Source organism: Bos indicus x Bos taurus, chromosome 27 (assembly GCF_003369695.1).
Source record: "Bos indicus x Bos taurus breed Angus x Brahman F1 hybrid chromosome 27, Bos_hybrid_MaternalHap_v2.0, whole genome shotgun sequence".
Lineage (NCBI taxonomy): Eukaryota > Metazoa > Chordata > Mammalia > Artiodactyla > Bovidae > Bos > Bos indicus x Bos taurus.
Genome location: NC_040102.1, coordinates 7231273 through 7247528, shown reverse-complemented (window position 1 = coordinate 7247528; position 16256 = coordinate 7231273). Strand labels below are relative to the sequence as shown.

The window sequence follows — 16256 nt, the reverse complement described above, 5'->3', positions numbered from 1 at the left end:
TGAAGGATTGGAACATCCTGCCATGAACAGTGGAAAAAACAGTCTTACCAGTTTTACAAGGATCTTAACAAACTGGCCTGAAAATGACCACATTCCCTTTCTCCTTTATCTACACTTTAATAGTCCAGCTTTTCAATCATGAGCACCAAGGATGTATATCAGACTGGTAAAATGCTTCCTTCCTATTTTACATTATACTTAAAATTTTGCCTCTGAAGCACCATCCCAAATTTCCATGCTTCTCCCAAATTCCCTTGCTTCCTGTTGGTTTTTAATAGTTTGATAGAATTCCTTTTTGTTGTTGTTCCTGAGCTTTCTTACACACCTAACTTGCACCCTTCACAAATATTCCTTTGCCAATAGACTCCAGGTCACTTTTATTCACCAACCAAGTCTGACCCAATAGCTGCCATTTCCACTGTCTCTTTTGGAGATGGGGGCCCTTGTCAAAGCTACTTGATTTGTATCCTTGTGTCAGATGTCAAGGCTTCTCCCCCTCCCCCTAATTTGAGCCCCCTTTTGTAATCATGGAGCTCTTGGAACTTGTTTTCTGTTGATGTAAATCCTTGTCTTCCCAATTTGGACCCCATCAGTTCTAAGGAGGACGCTCATGTTGGACCTCTGTATCCCTGAGACTGTGCGTTAGGGTCTGAGTCAAGATGGCCATGGTATAACTCAGTGTCTGAGAAGGTCTCCTAAGAAACCCAGCTCTACAGTTATTTACCACCTACCTTTTGGTATTATAGCCAAAGAGAGAAGGAGAACAGAAAGCAATAAATGGAGTCTCATGGTTGAATGCCTGGTAGAGCAGTGAGTGATCAGGAACAGCAGGATACAGCGCCTTTTATCTACTTCTGCAGACCAAGAGTCCTTTTAGTCACTGAAGCTTAACAAGGAAGAAAATAAAACAGCTTCCGCTGGAATGTTTCCAAACCCTGAGCTCTCTAAATTTGGTGACAAATTAACCTAACCACTGGAGACCAGATGGCTTATCCTGTACTTTTTATGTGGGCTCTCACATTTTTCAGAGGTTGGTATCTCTGACCAGCATCTTTTGAAGGCTCGTTGAGTGCTAAGTCCTGGTTACCAAAAAGTCCTCTGTGTTGCAAGGGAACTCTATCATACGAGGAAAAAGATAACTGCATAAGATCCATTTCTGGAAAAAAGAAACTGTACTTTTAAGTTATTTCTTTAAAAGAGAGGCCAGTATCACATATGTATTATGTTCGTAGAAGCATCTGAAAGGTAAATACACTGAGTTCACATTGAAAACTAAAATTTTCTCATCCGTTATAACCCTTTGTATAATTGTCCCATATGACAAGGTTGGTGAGAAGAGAAGAGTCAAAGAGCACAGTATTTCCTCAATCACTGTGATTGTCTAAAGACTATGCCAAAAGCTTAAGAAGACTGTCCCCCAGCCTTTCCCCCTATTTTTACTTTATTGAGGAACCTCCATGCTGTCTTCCATAATGACTGAATCATTTTACATTCCACCAACAGTGCACAGATGTCCTGTTTTTCCACATCCTTGCCGACACTTGTTAGCTCTTGTCTTCTTAATGCTAGCCATTTTAATAGATGTGCAGTAATATTTCACTATGGTTTTTGTTTGCATTTCCTGATAATTAGTGATGTTGAGACCCTTTTCATGTACCTGTTGGTCATTTGTATTTTTGGGGGGAAAATTTCTGTTCAGTTCCTCTGTCCATTTTTTAAAAATTGGGTTGTTTGGTTTCTGTTTTTGAGTTGTATGAGTTCCCTATGTATTTATATATATTAATCCATATCTGATATATAGTTTGCAAATACTTTCTCTCATTCTGTAGATTGCCTTTCCATTTTTGTAGATTGTTACTTTTGCAGTGCAGAGCTTTTTAGTTTGATGTATCAAGTCTCACTTGTTAATTTTTGCTTGGTGCTTTTGGTATCATATCCCAAAAAATCTTGTTGCCAAGGTGAATGTGAAGGAGCTTTCCCCTGTTTTATTTTAGGAGTTTTATGATATAGGGTCTTATGTTTAAGTCTTTAATTCATTTCAGGTTAATTTTTTTATGTGTAGTATAAGATAGGTGTACAATTTCAGTGTTTTCCATATGATTACCCAGTTTTTTCAACACCATTTGTTGGAGAGATTGTCATTTCCCCACTGAGTATTCTTATCTCCCATGTCAAACGCTAGTTGATTTTGTAAATACTGCATTATAGGATGAGAGAAGGGGAGTCTTCATTTACCAAACCACACTTCCTTAATCATCAAAGTTTTCCACATGACTGAAAACTGACTCCTTCTAAGAATAACTTTGAGGTATGTGGTTGGACTCAAGTCCTAAGGGCATGCAAGGAAAGGGAGACCTGATGAGTCTAGGGAGGAAGATGAAGTTGTAGTCAGAAGTTTGACACATCTGAAGTCTATTTAAAAGGGGTATTGACAGCATAGCCTGAGAGTGGTTACTATGTTTTCTACAGTAAAATGTTTAGGTTCTAGAAAAGCAAATTATTTGCATAGAGGAGTAAAATAATTGAGAATCTCTATATGATCACAATATTTCCTCATTGCAGTAGGACATAAATATCTTTTGGGGGGGGTTGTTAATTGAGATTTTATGTGTTAGTATACTTATTTCTGTTGGTCTTCAACTTTTTGTTCCCTCCTTTTTGGTTTCATCTCTTTCTAGTTATCTGCCATGCCGTTACAATCTTATGCTATCACCCCGAATTATTTTCTCTTGCCTCATTCCAGCTTTCTCTCATTTTCCTATTTATATCTCTTCCACTCCCAGATAGTTTCTAGATTTCCTCTATATTTGGCTTTTAATTTCCTTTGAACTCTCTGTGTGTCTATTTAGTTATGTTGCATATATAATGATACCTTCATTTTTGCAACTGTTGGTTTTTTACCTAAGATAATTTTTTTTGAAAACTTGTTACGTAAATAGACTTTACTTTTTCTTATTATGCTTTGTTTGGCGTATAATTGCTTTACAATGTTGTGTTTCTGCGGTACAATGAAGTGAATCAGCTATATGTATACATACATCCCCTCCTTCTTGGACCTCCCTCCCCCAACCTCCATCCTGCCCATCTAGGTTATCGCAGAGCACCCGGTAGAGCTTCCTGTGCTTTATAATAACTTTCCACTGGCTATTTTACACACTGTTGTGTATGTATGTCAATCTCAATCTTTCTTACTTTCAAAGAAGATTTTTTTGGATTGAAATGAGTTTCAAAGAAGCAGTATTCGGGTTGATTTGAAATCAGTATATGGTTATTTATTTTTATTGACAAGGGATGATAGAAGTTGACAATAAAGCCAGCAGTGTTCATTGTGTATATTCTAAAATTTTTAGACACAAAAATGTTTCATTTTTGATGCTTTTCCAAGTTTCATTTTATCCTAGGCTTAATGGGTTCTACATAATCTGAATAGATAGCGGGCGTTGGAACTGGCATGAGGATCCACCACGACCGACAGCACTTCCACCTTCTTTGGCAGTAGGCAATTATGTCCTCTGTTGTTCTGCAGGTGTCTCTTCTGCAAATGCCTTCCAGATTGAGACAGTGGTTTCGTGCAGAACCCATACCACTTCTTACTGCAGAAGAAGAGTCATTAAAGTCATTACCCCGTGAAGGGACTATAAACCTGTAAATCTAGGTGTGAGATTAGATGAGATCTAGCATGAGCATTTCTGCATGGAGGAAAGAAACTGGACAAAGTGTCCATCCAATTGCTCTATCACATTCACTATCGCCTTTTTACCCAAGAGCCAAAATACTGACAAACTCCCCTCCTCTCCTGATATGTTTAAGCTTCAAAAATAACTTTGGTAAATGTTGAAGTGAAACAACAAAGGGATGGATAAAATGTATGTTCTAAATACACAATGTCCTTATTATTTTACTCCTTTATACGGATCTTCAACCAGTATTTGCCGTGTCTTCTATTCACTAGGCATTTTTCTTTGTACTAGCAATAGAACAGTGGAAATGGCAGAAATGGTGCTTATTCTCACAGCAACTTATATGCAGTGAGAAAAAGTTTACCATATAAAAACAGAATGACGAGATAATTTCACAAAGTGTTAAGTGGTTAGAATACAATAATACGCCAGATATAGTCTGGAGGATGGAGTTGATACAATGGACCAAGAAAGGCTTTCTCAGGATATAGCATTTGAACTGAGATGTGAATGATGAAAATGAAACGGACAAGTAGTTATCCGCATGAGGGTATGATAGGTCTAAAGGGAGCAAGGTCCTTTGCTTAGTTTATTTGAAGAACAGAAAGACCTGTGTGGATGGAACATATTGGGAAAAATAAGTTTGATAAGAAATGAGATGACTTTGATTAAACTGGGTCAAGATCATTCTGGGGTTGTAGGTCATAGGAAGCTTGCAGACCCATATAGTTAACATTGCAGTTTTCTTCTATCAGCTTCTCTGTGCTTATGCTTCTTTTAAAATATTTGGCATTTTCACCTCCTATTTCCTCCAGTCCATTTAGATAAGGGATGGGGGAGGTTTCAGGAAAAACAACTCTGTGGATACTCAGATGTGCCATGTGCTAAGTCACTTCAGTCGTGTCCGATTCTTTGTGACTCTACAGGAGGGCCAGGCTCCTCTGTCCATGGGATTCTTCAGGCAAGAATACTGGAGTGGGTTGCCACTCCCTTTTCCAGGGGATCTTCCTGACCCAGGGATTAAACCAGTCTTTCTTACATCTCCTGCATTGGCTGGCAGGTTCCTTACCATAGCACCACCTGGGAAGATGTGGTACTGGTTCATTCTAAACTAATAGAAAACCTCTTAATCTCTTCATGTTTCAATCAGCTCAGAAAGTAGAATTTATTTTTTTCTTTCCAAGTTAGATATGATCTACCTAAGTCAAGGGACAAATAAATTTTCATCATGGAATGTATCAGAGGAAATTTAAATTTCTGGACATGCTAAATGATCCTTTCAATTATATCTTTAAAAAGTAAAGGGTATTAGAAAGCTGAAAATTGGTCATTGTGTCCAAACCATTATTTCCTCCTGGTGACTTATACAGTAGAAAAGTTAATTTACTAAGTAGCTTTCTAGTGGCAGAACTAAATAAACAGGCTTTCTAGTGGAAAATCCACCTAGAGCTGGAGTTAGGAAACAGACAGTTAACAGCTTCAGTTGGACTCACCTGTGTCTTGAGAATTTTCATAGTGTCAAGATTTTACCACTCAAGAAATAATGCAAGGTCCATTTAATATTGGATGGAGTTTTTAGTATCATCACATTAGTTGTTTTATGCTTGTCTGTCAAAGCCATTCCTAGCTAAGGATGATAAGTCAGTATTTTCTGATTAAACTTTGGTGGTGATGTTCCTGTTTACTGTAACAGAGTTGCATAGACAATATTCCCACTTGATCAAGTAACTTAAATATGTATTTGAAGGGAAGAGTGGAAAAGAAAATCAACATTGACACCTGATAAACATTATTTTTTAAATAGGAAAAGTTTGGCCTTAACCAAGTTAAAGTTTGTCTGCACACAAAAAATCCAGATAATGTTTCATAGTAAAATACTAGGCTCAATCCCATGAAAATCATAAAGAAGAGAAGAATGTCCAGTCAATACTATATGAATATAGCTCTGAAATTTTTGAGCCATGCCATAAGTCATAAGAAGGAAAGTCAATGATTACTTGAACCCTTCCTTCAGTATCTCCCCCACTGCCATGGGAATGATACAAGTAACATTTGAAAAGAATCTGTAGGGGTGCCAGAAATCACAGGGTATCATCAATGCATCAGAAACTGAGGAATAACTGAAAGACACAAACCAAACACGATCAGGGTTCAAGAAAGATTTAAACTCTGGCCAAGATTATAGGTTCAGTGCTTCAAGTGACTGCTATTGTAGAAATAAACGGACCCTGAAGAATATCTTTGAAATATTTCTATTCTTGAAAATGATAGGTCGATTTCCTAAAATACTTCCTTCTTTAAGGAAAAAAGTCTGTGAACTGAAGCTTGAGCAGTGGGCCCTCTGTATTGGTCAACTGGGTAGGTGGAGGGTTTCCTGGAAGGTCAATGCTGTGATCACCAGTCTGAACGCAGGGACTGACTCTTGGGTTTTGCACATTGCTGTTTGGTTAAGACTGGAATCCAGGAACTGAGATAAAGAAGAGGAGAGGTTTAGAGCGGTAGCTTTGGATGGCTGCAGAAACACATTCTCAACTGAGACTGTAAGAACATGGCAAACTGAGTACAAGCAAAGAATTTTATTATGAAAGAAGACCAGGAAGGTAAGATACTGTGAGTACAAGTTAATGGAAAAATAACATATTTGGACCTTCACAGACTAAAGGTATGGGAATCACCCATATGAGCAAATAAATATATTCTTGCCTTGACAAAGAAAGCAAGCTGAGTAATTAATGTGTGCATGCTTAGTCACTCAGTCGTGTCTGACTCTTTGCGACCCCATGGCCTGTAGCCAGCCAGGCACCTCTGTCCATGGGATTCTCCAGGCAAGAACACTGGAGTGGGTTGTCATGCCCTCCTCCAGGGGATCTTCCCAACCCAGGGACCAAACCTAGGTCTCCCACATTGCAGGTGGATTCTTTATGATCTGAGCCACGGGAACTTATAGATCATATTTTTAAGAGCCCCTCAGTGATCTGGGTTCTCAAAGAAAGCCAAGTAACTAAAATCCAAAGGTGTAAGGACCTACCACAGAGGGGGAATGAGGCCACAGAGATAGCAGCGTGGATGGTTTGTCTTACAGTCTTTCGGGCACCTCTCAAAGGTCTTATATTTATTCTTTGCCCTAAGAATTTAAGGTCACAGAGTCTCACATTTCATGTGACTGTCTCCATTTCCCAGCCCAATCATTTTCTTCCCACGTCACACATGCACTAGTATTCCAAACTCTGTTATCCTCCTAACTGCCTCCAGATTTATGTTGAGGTACCTGCTGCTGCTGCTGCTGCTGCTAAGTCGCTTCAGTCGTGTCTGACTCTGTGCGACCCCAGAGACAACAGCCCACCAGGCTTCCCTGTCCCTGGGATTCTCCAGGCAAGAACACTGGAGTGGGTGTTGAGGTACCTACTCTGTGTGTGTGCTACTTCACATAAGAAGCCCTTCCTAAAAGGTGGACCAGGCTTGATCTTCTCAGAAATCTCTTCCTAGGTACTCTAATTCTCTTTCTGAAACCCTCTTCTGGGTCCGTGCCATTTATGTAGCGTGGCCCAGTGGCCAGTTTAAATGAGACAGGTCTGGGTTATGCCTTAGTTCTGATACAGTGATAAGTGCTTCTTTCACTTTGCAAAGATGTCTAGTTCAGATTTTAAAAATGTTCATCCTACTTCTATAATCATGGCTACACCTCTCCCATAATGAGAGCTGTGCTCATTATTATGCTGATTTGTCAGTTCCTTCAGGAGGCAAACCTACAGGACAGAGTTCCCCAGGACGCACCCTCTGCACTAAATCCTGTCGATAGGTCTCTGTCCATCTGTTTCTGACCTACTGAATAGATATAACGGTAGATACTGATGGAATCCAATCCTTTCCAATCTACCTGCCTACTAATGGGTCACTGTGCCTCACCTAGACATCCCAAGCTACAGAGTAAGGATAAAGCTGAATGTGACGCCATCCAGCATTCAGCTAATGGCGAAGGAATGTTCTCTCTACCGTCCTCCCCTGTTGTCATCTTATTAGGTTTGTGAATCTGTAAGACTGATTCCAGGGTCTTGTCTGACCTTCCCAACAGCTTTCTGAACTGTGGACCCAGGTAATCAGCCACCACCTTACCTGGGGATAAGAGGGTCAAGAAGAAGAGTGCAGAGAGCAGCAGGTGGAGCCTCATGGGGGAATAGCAGTTGGAGGGAAGGAGCGTCAGTATGGCTCGAGCTGGCGATAGCTGGGCAGGCAGGTCATGGGCTTTTATGGTGTCCCCTGGGCCTGCGGTTTTTCCATGGTTAGTAGAGCCTATCCAAAAGAGACTTAACTCAGTCTTTCACAGGAAATCTCCACGGAAAAAAGTACATGGTGTGGTGGAAACTCAACAGATGAGAAAGCAGAAACTGATGCCATGGGTTTCCCAGATTCAGGATATCCGAGCTGTCTGCTATGTTCCCTTATGCGGAGACCCTCCCAGCAGGGGACTGATGACTTTTAGTAGTCAGCGGATGAAGACATGGTCAGTTCCTCTTTATGTCACATGGAAAATAGAAATTGAGTTCTGTTTCACATTTATAATATCTAGAATTGAAAGTGTTTGCACATTTTGCCTTTAAAATTGCTGTTTTAGTTGCTTTATAGTCTTTTTTTATTTTTATTTATTTTTGGCTGTGCTGAGTCTTCATTGCTGTGTGGGCTTGTCTCTAGTTGTGGCAAACAGGGACTACTCTCTAGTTGCAATGTGCATGCTTCTCATTGCAGTGGCTTCTCTAATTTTGGAGGTGCATGGGCTCTAGTGTGCTCAGGCTTCAGCAATTGCTGCAAGTGGACTCAGCAGTTTTGGCTCCCAGGCTCTAGAGCACAGGCTCAATAATTGTGGTGCACCAGCTAGTTGCTCTGCAGCATATGGGATCTTCCTGGATCAGGGATTGAACCCATGTCTCCTGCATTGGCAGGCAGATCTTTTACCACTGAGCCAGCAGGGAAGCCCACTCTACTGTCTTAATGTATTTTTCACCTATTTGATGTACCAATTGTCAGTGAGAAGATGTTGTCTGCATTACCTTTGGTCCATTTATTGTGAAGTAACTAGACCCAGAGAACCCCATGGACAGAGGAGCCTGGTGGGCTACAGTCCATAGGGTTGCAAAGAGTTGGGCATGACTGAAGAGACTTAGCAGGCAACTAGACCTGTTACCTAGATTTCTAGGACGATACAGCAATAGTATCAGTAACGGCAGCAGGAGAAACAATAGCGGTAGCAGTTCTGTCAGTCAGGATCCAGCCAATTAGAACAGAGTAGTGCTTTGGTTTACAGAGGGGACTTACATCAGGATTTGTTCAGAGAGAATGCCGAGGGAACCCAGAAGCAACTGCAGGCGGTGGATATCACCCCTCAGTGAGACAACAAAATGGAGGAAGCCAGGAGCCAGGGGAGGACGCCTGTGGTCCTCAGGCCTTGGAGGAGGGGGCACGCAGCCCAGCCATGCCGGTTAAGGGGAGACCTTTCAGAGTCAGTCCTCAGGTCTATGAAAGGGGCATCGACTAGCTGTTGCAGACACCTGTTTGAGGACATTGTGAGATGGGTTCTGTAACGCTGTGAGAATGTGGACCCAGGAGGCCACTGTTGCTCCTGGATGCAAGCCATTGTTGCTATAGCAACAGTGACAGGAACAAAAGTGAGGAAGTCCATCCCCCTTCTCCAAGCTCCAACTCTCCCTGGAGAGTCCATCCTTGAAGCGAATCAGCAAAGGGGTCTGGGAAATGCGATCTGCACCTTGCTGCTCCCTGAGTTACTGGGAAGCATAGTGTCAAAGAGGACAACTGGAACAAAGAGACTCTGGGGAAGTGATGCCACGATGGATGCAATGTTAGAAAGTTCGAGCAGTCAGACTTTTTTTTCAACATGCAGATGTTTCAAGTGATTATGTTGTAAACTCATTATGCATTTCTTAGAGTTTAAGTCACTTAGGGAAGCTATGGTCCAGAGTGAAATACAGGAAAGGATATTGAACTGGGGATGATTCATTCTGGCAATGGGATCTGATGATAATTGGGCCAGAAGGTGGTTAGACCCTGAAAAAGACTTAGAAGCAAAAACAAGAGAGAAGCAATATGTAAGAATGAAAAATGCCATCAGTTATGCTGGAGTATCTAAGAATCACTTTCCTATGCTGCCTGTCCATGAATTAAAGGCTCACCATTCTGAAGGATATTTATGGGAGTTGGGTGGGTGCCTCGTACCTATTTAGGGCTTTTGTAGGGAGGCTACAACATGCTCTTGAGGCAAGATATTTACCCCCTTCTGGTTTCTGGTTCTTATCATTGTGTCAAAGCCTGTAGCAGAGTTTTTCAACCTCAGCACCGTTGATATTTTGGGTCAGATAATTCTTTGTCTTGAGGGTCATTTCTGTCATTGTAAGATGTCTAGTAGCATCCTTGGCTGGTAGCATCTTGGCTACTATTAATAGATGCTGGTAGCATCTTCCTGGTTGTCACAACTGAAGGTATCTCTAGACATTGGCAACTATGTGCTAGGGAGAAAAGCATCTCCAGGTGAGAGGTCTGGTTCATAGTATCTAAATCCTCAGGCAGGGTTGTTTTTCTTCTACTTTTGGACCACTCCTTAGGGCAAACGTTTGGCTGTAGGTTATCAGATGGCAGCTGACTTTGAATGAACCCGGGTAAAAGTTGGGGTTATATGAACTCATCAGGAGCAGAGCCAGACAGGGCCTTTTCCATCACTCAGTATCAGGGCCCACTGCATGACTGGAACTCCTCCAGATTTTTACCTGTTCCCATGATGGTGCCAGGTCTCAAAGGTACAGGAAAGTTCTGGGGGTGGAAGCTGTGGTTACTCAGGAAGGCTGTGTTCTGGGTGGAGCAATATAGCAGGTTCTTGTAAGTGCATTCTATCCTGACATTAAAGCCTGAGGAAAAGAAGCCACAAGCTATTAGAAGTCAAAGGGAGCTATAAAAGCTGAAGACAGGAACAGAACTGACATTTGTGTTGTCTTTTAAGTCAGATATATTGAGATGTGTCTTACACAATAGAGTTTTATTCAGTAAAATTTAGCTCATTTCTATGAGTTTTCAAATGTGCATATAGCTGTATAACCACCACCACAATCAATACCTAGACCAGTTCTATCACCTACAAAATCCCCATCATATTCTTCTGTGTCCATCTCCTGTTCCCATCCCCTGACAACATCTTTCTGTCCCTATAGTCTGTTTTGTCTTCTTTTTTAATCTATTTCTGCTTAAGTGAGGTTTTGGTAGTTTGTTTCTTTCAAAGAATCCACCCATTTTCATTGATCTTGTTGGATTTATGCACGTAGAGCTATGCCTAATAATGTCTGGTTGTTCACCTTGTATCTGTGGGATCTACTGTGCTTTCTTTCATGGCTGGCATTGGTAATCTGTGTGCTCTCTCACTCTCAGATCAGAATGGTAAGACACATACATTTTATTCATCTTTTCAAAGAACCAGCTTTGGATTTCATTTCTATTTTCTATTGATTTTCTGTTTAATTTCTTTTATTATTTACATTAATCTCCTCCTTTATTTATTTTAGATTTAGTATGCTCTTCTTTGACTATATAAGCATTTGGATACAATAAATTTATTTAAAAATGCTACTGTAGCTTTATTCCACACATTTTGTTATATCATATTTTTATTTTTACTCAAGTCGAATGCTTCTTCATTTTTATCTAGAAGTTGTTTGATTTTCAAATATATGGGAACTTTCCAAATACTGAATATTGATGTCTGGTTTAATTCTAGTAAGGTTACTGCACATATTTTGTATGATCTAGATAATTTTGTGTTTATCAAGACTATTTTGTGGCCCAGAATACAGTTTACATCTCTCAAAGATGTAACTTACTTCAGTTAGCATATATTCTCAAAGTTCATCCATGAATTTCCTTCTTATTTTTTTATGACCAAACAATATTCCATTCTGGGACACCTTTTCATTTATTTCTGCCTTCTTCAGTTTCCTTTTATTATTGTAACACACTTAGAGTGTTTATTCTACTGTTGTTGTGGGAAGGCTTTAAACAATATTAATTAGATTAAACTGGTTGTTAGTATTATCCAGGACTTTTATACACTTACTGAATTTTTATCCTCATACTTTAGTTGTTACTGAAAAAGAAATGATTTTTATATTGAGATACAATTGATATACAATATTATATTCATTTTGGGTGTACATATGCATATATTTTGAAGTGATCACCACCATAAGTCTAATTAACATCCATCAAAAAGCATAGTGACCAAGCTCTGGGAGATAGTGAAAGATGGGGAAGCTTGGTGTACTGCAGTCCCTGGGGTCACAAAGAGTTGGACATGACTTAGGCACAGAACAGCAACAAAGCCTGGTTACAAATTTTTCGCTTGTAGTGAGAACTTTAAGACTGAGTCTCTTAGCAACTTTCAAGTGTTGAATGTCACCTAGAATGAATTTCTGAGTCAAGGCAGAATGCCTGGCAGGACAAGTGTGCAATACAGTATTACTAACTATACTCACCATGCTGTACACTGGATCCCTAGGGTTTATTTAATAATGAAGCTTTGTACCTTTTGACCGTTTTACCCTTTCTACCCACTCCAACACCCTCACTCCAATGACCACCAATCTGTTCCCTGTATCTATGAGTTCATTGTTTTTTGGTTTGTTTTTTCTTTTGGATTCCATGTATAAATGAGATCATACAATATTTAACTTATTTCACATAGCATAATTCCATCAAGGTCCATTCATGTTGTCACAAAATACAGGACTTCCTTCTTTTTATAACTGAATAATATTTCATTATATATTAATATATATCACATTTTCCTTATTCATTCATCTATCAATGGACACTTAAGTTTTCCATATCTTGATTATTGTGAATAATGCTGCAATGAACATTGGAGTACAGATATCTTTTTGAGTTAGTGTTTCTGTTTCCTTCAAAAAAAAAAAAAAAAAATACCCAGAAGAAAATTTGTTGCATCATATGGTAGTTTTGTTTTTTCTAAATAGCCTCTGCTTTGATTAGGGTGAAATGATCTTAAATATAAAAAACCCTAAAGACTCCATAAATGACTGTTAAAACTAATAAATGAATTAAAGTTCCAGGATACAAAATCAACATACAAAACTTAGTTGCATTTCTATATGCTAAAAATGAACTATCTGAAAAATTAAGAAAACAATTTTATTTGTGATAGCATCAAAAACAATAAAATACTTAGGAAAAAATTTAGCCAAAGAATTGAACCATCTATACACTGAAAATATAAGACAATAATAAAGGAAATTGAAGAAGGCAGAAATAAATGAAAAAGTGTCCCAGAATGGAATATAAAAAAATAAGAAGGAAATTCATGGATGAACTTTGAGACTGTATGCTAACTGAAGTAAGTCAGAGAAAGACAAATACCATATTGCCGGGAGCCGGCATATTGTATATTGAGTGCATATAGCATATTGAGTGCATATTGCATATTGACTGCAGCACTTTCCACAGCATCATCTTTCAGGATCTGGAATAGCTCAACTAGAATTCTATCACTGCCGGAAGCCAGCGTGAGGAACTCAACCCATGTCAAAGGTCATGAGGAAGGAGGCTCGGCATACGCAAAGGCAGGATCAAGCCTCAGGAGTCCCCTGGAAATTCTCAAGCATCTACCCCCAAAACCAGAGTCTGCCTACTTTCTGCTTTGTGCTTTCACCTACACCTCTGACTTTACGGGGGGCTGTCCCCCACTACCTCTCTCTGAAAAAAGAGTTTGCTTACAGCTCCAGTTAATAATTCCTGGGTGTGACACTGTTTAACCTACAAAGTCCTTTGGAAATCTTCTAGCCTGCCTGAATAGATTTTTCCAGCCACATGTGATTGTTCAGAGCCTCCCAACTGTGAGAGGCAGGAGATGTTCTAAACTGTCTAAACACAGATTCCTTTGAGTAGTTAAAAGATTGATTAGAAATTGTATTGATGAAGGGTTTTTCACTTATCGGGCCAATGTTTGCTGCTAAGTCTCCATACTCCTTACCTACTGTGCCCTTGGCAGTGTATTGATTGATATAATGGGTGTATAGAAATGTTAGTAGTAGCCTCAATGTTTGTAACCTTGGACCCTTGAGTTAAGTCTTTTCTTATTGAGCCCACCTCACCTTTGCTCTGTAGGAATGCAACTTTATCTAATGCTTTTGGAGGGTGGTGCTTGACTTATCACCTTTAGAGAAAAGTAAGTTTTCTGAAGAAAGGGTCTTAAAATGTTAACAGGCCTCCAGGCCAGAAGATGATGCAAATCACCTAAGCTTTTGCATATGATAAGTTTGCAGGAAGAAAGCCTGGTTTGCTGCATGACTCTACTCCTTCCCCCATTATCCTCTATGCATAACTTAAGGTATAAAAACTACTTTGGAAAATAAAGTGCGGGCCTTGTTCACCGAAACTTGGTCTCCCCACGTCGCTCTCTCTCTCAAATTCTGGCTGAGTCTCCATCTGGAGCGCGGAACCTGCCATGCTTGCTAATTATGCCTGGGCTTCTAAGATCCGACTGGGGAGGCCTCAGTGTCTCCTCTCCTTTGGGAGAACGGAAGGACGCCTACGGCCTACGTAAGTGGTGCAGACTTCTTGTCTTGAAGTTTTATTGGTCTCCCATGTAAACCAAGCAACTCAGCCTCTTTTCTCCACTGAATTTCCTCACTGAGCTATCCTCATCCTATTACTCTTTATATCTTTGATAAAATATTTAAATAAATAGGTCGCCGATGCCGTCCCCGCTTCGAATACCCTGGATCGGCCGGGGCTGGTCCCCGGCACCAAATGATCTCATTTATATGTGGAATTAAAAAAAAAAAATCCAAACTCATAGAAACCACAAATATAGTGATGGTTGTTGGGGGTGGGATGAATGGGTGAGGGTGGTCAAAGTGTACAAGCTTCCAGTTATAAGGTAAATAAGTTCTGGAGAGCTAATAGACAGCCTGCTGTGTATAGTTAACAACATTTTAGTGTATAATTGAAAATTGATAAGGGAGTAGATCTTAAAAGTTTGCATCACATATGCAAAAAAATTCTAACTATATGTTAGGATGGTAGTGGTAATTTAGTAGCTAAGTCGTGTCCAGCTCTTGCGACCCCATGGACTGTAGCTGCCAGGCTCCTCTCTGTCTGTTAGGATGGCTATTGTCAAAAAATAAAAGAGAAAAAGTGTTGTTGAGAATGTGGAAAAAGGGGGACCCAGAGCACTGGCTGTGAAGAGGGTGTGAGAAGAACTTGGCTTTTTTCTGGGTGTCATTCTGTCCATGATTCAGCTTCTTGGTGACTTCCGGGAAGATTTCCAATGAGCTGCCCTTTTGTCAGGAAAGGAGACCCCACGAGGCTGCGTGGAGTGAAGTGGTGCATTTTCCAAGTGTGGAAGGGGATTCGTCTCCCCAGATGAAGGGCAGAGGGCTGCAGGGCCAGGTGAAAACAGGAGGAGAGAAAAAGTTCCTGCCCCCAACTGGAGCTCATCCAGGCCAGATAAAAAGATGGAAACCAAACCACGGCCAAGTGAGGATACATCACAGGATTCTTAGAACAGGTTCTGTGTTTGCAAATTTTGATTCTTTATTTATTGAGAACTCACTAAGAATCCCTGTGGAAACAAAAGACAGAGAGGCAAGAGTGAAAGATCAGGAGAGTCAGAATAAAACATCCAAACAAAAAGCTTCAGGAGGCCTTCAGCGCACTCTGGGTGTAGTGGGGTCGACTTCAGGGACGTTCACCAAGGGCAAGCAGCATGGGCGGCCATCCAGACATCGCCCAGAATGAATTTCTGAGTCGAGGCAGAATTCCTGGCAGGACCCATTTGGACGCTCACAGACCTCCCTGAAACTGGCGCTGCCTGCACAGAGAAGAGGATGATGGTTACTGTTTACTGGTCTCCTTAAATGTTATTGAATTACATGTGGTGAAGGAATATCTGCAAACAAGCTTGTATGGATTTTTCATTGTTACTCGATTTTCTTAAAAATTTGTTTGTTGTTTAGTTGCTAAGTCGTGTCCAGTTCTTTGCAACCACATGGACTGCAGCCTGCTAGGCTCCTCTGTAAATGGGATTTCCCGGGCAAGAGTACTGGAGTGGGTTGCCATTTCCATCTCCAAGGGATCTTCCCAACCCAGGGTTTGGCAGACAGATTCTTTACCACTGAGTACCTGGGAGAGCCCCTTAAAAATCTGCTTTCACACAAAAAATTTGTATTGGGGGCATTCTTGGAAAATCCAGCAAGATTGAGTGCATCTAAGAAAGAAGAGCCTGCCTATGGGCAGCCCTGCCCTCGCTCCGGGGCTCACACACATCAAAGCTCCTCCTGTCTTTCTCACTGCCTGTTATCTCCTGACACTGATGGCAGAAGGCAGTCTTTATTTGTTATGAAGTCTTGTACTGCTCATTTTTCTAAAGTTGAAAAAACTTTTTAGAGAAAGCTGTCTTTCTGTGTGTTTGTGTATCTTTCAAAAGTGGAACTGAAATACAGATCCAAAAGATAACATACACAAGGAAATTATTAGAGAGGATATACTTCTGGGGGAAGGAAACAA

General features: G+C 40.5%; 1 protein-coding gene across 1 annotated transcript; it reads right to left on the bottom strand.

Moving 5' to 3' along the window:
• Nucleotides 1–3273: 3273 nt before the first annotated feature.
• On the bottom strand, nucleotides 3274–7848 carry LOC113884818 (beta-defensin 109-like). Its single transcript, XM_027529808.1, has 2 exons — nucleotides 7794–7848; nucleotides 3274–3593 (listed from the first exon to the last, which is right to left on the bottom strand). Exons 1-2 carry the CDS (start codon nucleotides 7846–7848, stop codon nucleotides 3388–3390), a joined length of 261 nt encoding a protein of 86 aa, XP_027385609.1. The 3' UTR covers nucleotides 3274–3387.
• Between the last annotated feature and the right edge of the window lie 8408 nt (nucleotides 7849–16256).

Excerpts from the sequence above, each read along its gene's own strand:
- LOC113884818 (XM_027529808.1), bottom strand. The coding sequence starts at position 7,848 with ATGAGGCTCCACCTGCTGCTCTCTGCACTCTTCTTCTTGACCCTCTTA. Across the intron at positions 3,594-7,793 it reads CTTGACCCTCTTATCCCCAG|TAAGAAGTGGTATGGGTTCT; the intron begins GTAAGGTGGTGG and ends CTTCTTCTGCAG.